The 1,491-nt window shown below is 39.7% G+C and overlaps 1 protein-coding gene across 1 annotated transcript; it reads left to right on the top strand.

The window, feature by feature from the left end:
• The first annotated feature begins 262 nt into the window (after window positions 1–262).
• On the top strand, window positions 263–1,192 carry LOC112663602 (olfactory receptor 4C12). The gene has a single exon (XM_025452675.1). The coding sequence runs from the start codon at window positions 263–265 to the stop codon at window positions 1,190–1,192; it is 930 nt and encodes a 309-aa protein (XP_025308460.1).
• Window positions 1,193–1,491: the final 299 nt, after the last annotated feature.

Below are 1,491 nucleotides of genomic sequence, written 5' to 3'. Positions count from 1 at the left end.
GGAAAAAGCGGCAAAACTTAGCTTTGAATACTATATTTAAATACCATATTGAAGTTTAATTGAGTGTCCACTAAGAGAAGTTTTGAAGTACCTATTCCTTCAGAGTTTTAGAAAAGGAAGGAATCATCTGTGAGATTGCTAGAGTACTGTTAAAGGTCAGAGTTTTGGACTGTTTCATGATTTTATGGTTCCTTTTTTCTTTCTTTCATTTTTTAAAGGTAAAGCATTCCTCCCTGGAGTTCTAATCACCTATATCACATAGATGGAAAATAAAAGAAATGTGACTGAATTTATTTTAATAGGTCTTACACAGAACCCCACAATGCAGAATATAGTATTTCTGGGATTTTTGATTCTGTACATGGTAACACTCTCAGGCAACTTGCTCATTGTGGTTACCATTACCACCAGCCAGGCTCTGAACTCCCCCATGTACTTCTTTCTGACTCATCTTTCCGTGATAGACACAATTTATTCTTCCTCTTCAGCTCCTAAGCTGATTGTGGACTCCCTTCATGAAAAGAAAATTATCTCCTTTAGTGGCTGTATGGCTCAAGTCTATGCAGAACACATTTTTGGTGCTACAGAGATCATCTTGCTGACAGTGATGGCCTATGATCGCTATGTGGCCATCTGCAAACCTCTTCACTATACTACTGTCATGAACCATAGGTTGTGCATTCTCCTGCTGGGCGTGGCCTGGACTGGAGGATTTCTCCATGCAACCATTCAGATCCTCTTCACAGTCTGGCTGCCCTTCTGTGGCCCTAATGTCATAGATCATTTCATGTGTGACTTGTACCCTTTGTTGAAACTTGTTTGCATGGACACTCATACCCTTGGTCTCTTTGTTGCTGTCAACAGTGGTTTCATCTGCCTTTTAAACTTCCTCCTATTGGTGGTGTCCTATGTGGTCATCCTGTACTCCCTAAAGAACTATAGCTTGGAGGGGAGGCGCAAAGCCCTTTCCACCTGTGTCTCTCACATTACAGTGGTTGTCTTGTTCTTTGTGCCCTGCATATTTGTGTATCTGCGTCCAGTGACCACTCTGCCCATTGATAAAGCTGTTGCTGTCTTTTACACTATGGTGGTCCCTATGTTAAATCCCTTAATCTACACCCTCAGAAATGTTGAGGTAAAAAATGCTATGAGGAAGCTCTGGAGAAAAAAAGTGACTTCAGATAATGAATAAGCAGAACCTTTGAGCACCACATCTAGAAGTAATAGAAGTAATCTAGTGCAAGCCTCTTGATCTACAGATGAAGACATCAACTCTAACAAGGAGCTGAATAACATCAGCAGATAACCACTTAAGCACAGAACTAGGGCTTGAGCTGGAATCCAAACTTCCTGTCTCTTATCCTATACTCTTGTCATTACAACTTACTGCTTTTTAATCCATAAATACTTACCTATTACTTGAAAATCTCAAATATCTTTAGAAGCTAGAACACATGAATCTAGAATATTGGATAGGTATTAAAATAATCT

This window comes from Canis lupus, chromosome 18, assembly GCF_003254725.2.
Source record: "Canis lupus dingo isolate Sandy chromosome 18, ASM325472v2, whole genome shotgun sequence".
Lineage (NCBI taxonomy): Eukaryota > Metazoa > Chordata > Mammalia > Carnivora > Canidae > Canis > Canis lupus.
The sequence above is the reverse complement of the archived record's forward strand: the minus strand, read 5'-3'. Positions and strand labels throughout refer to the sequence as shown.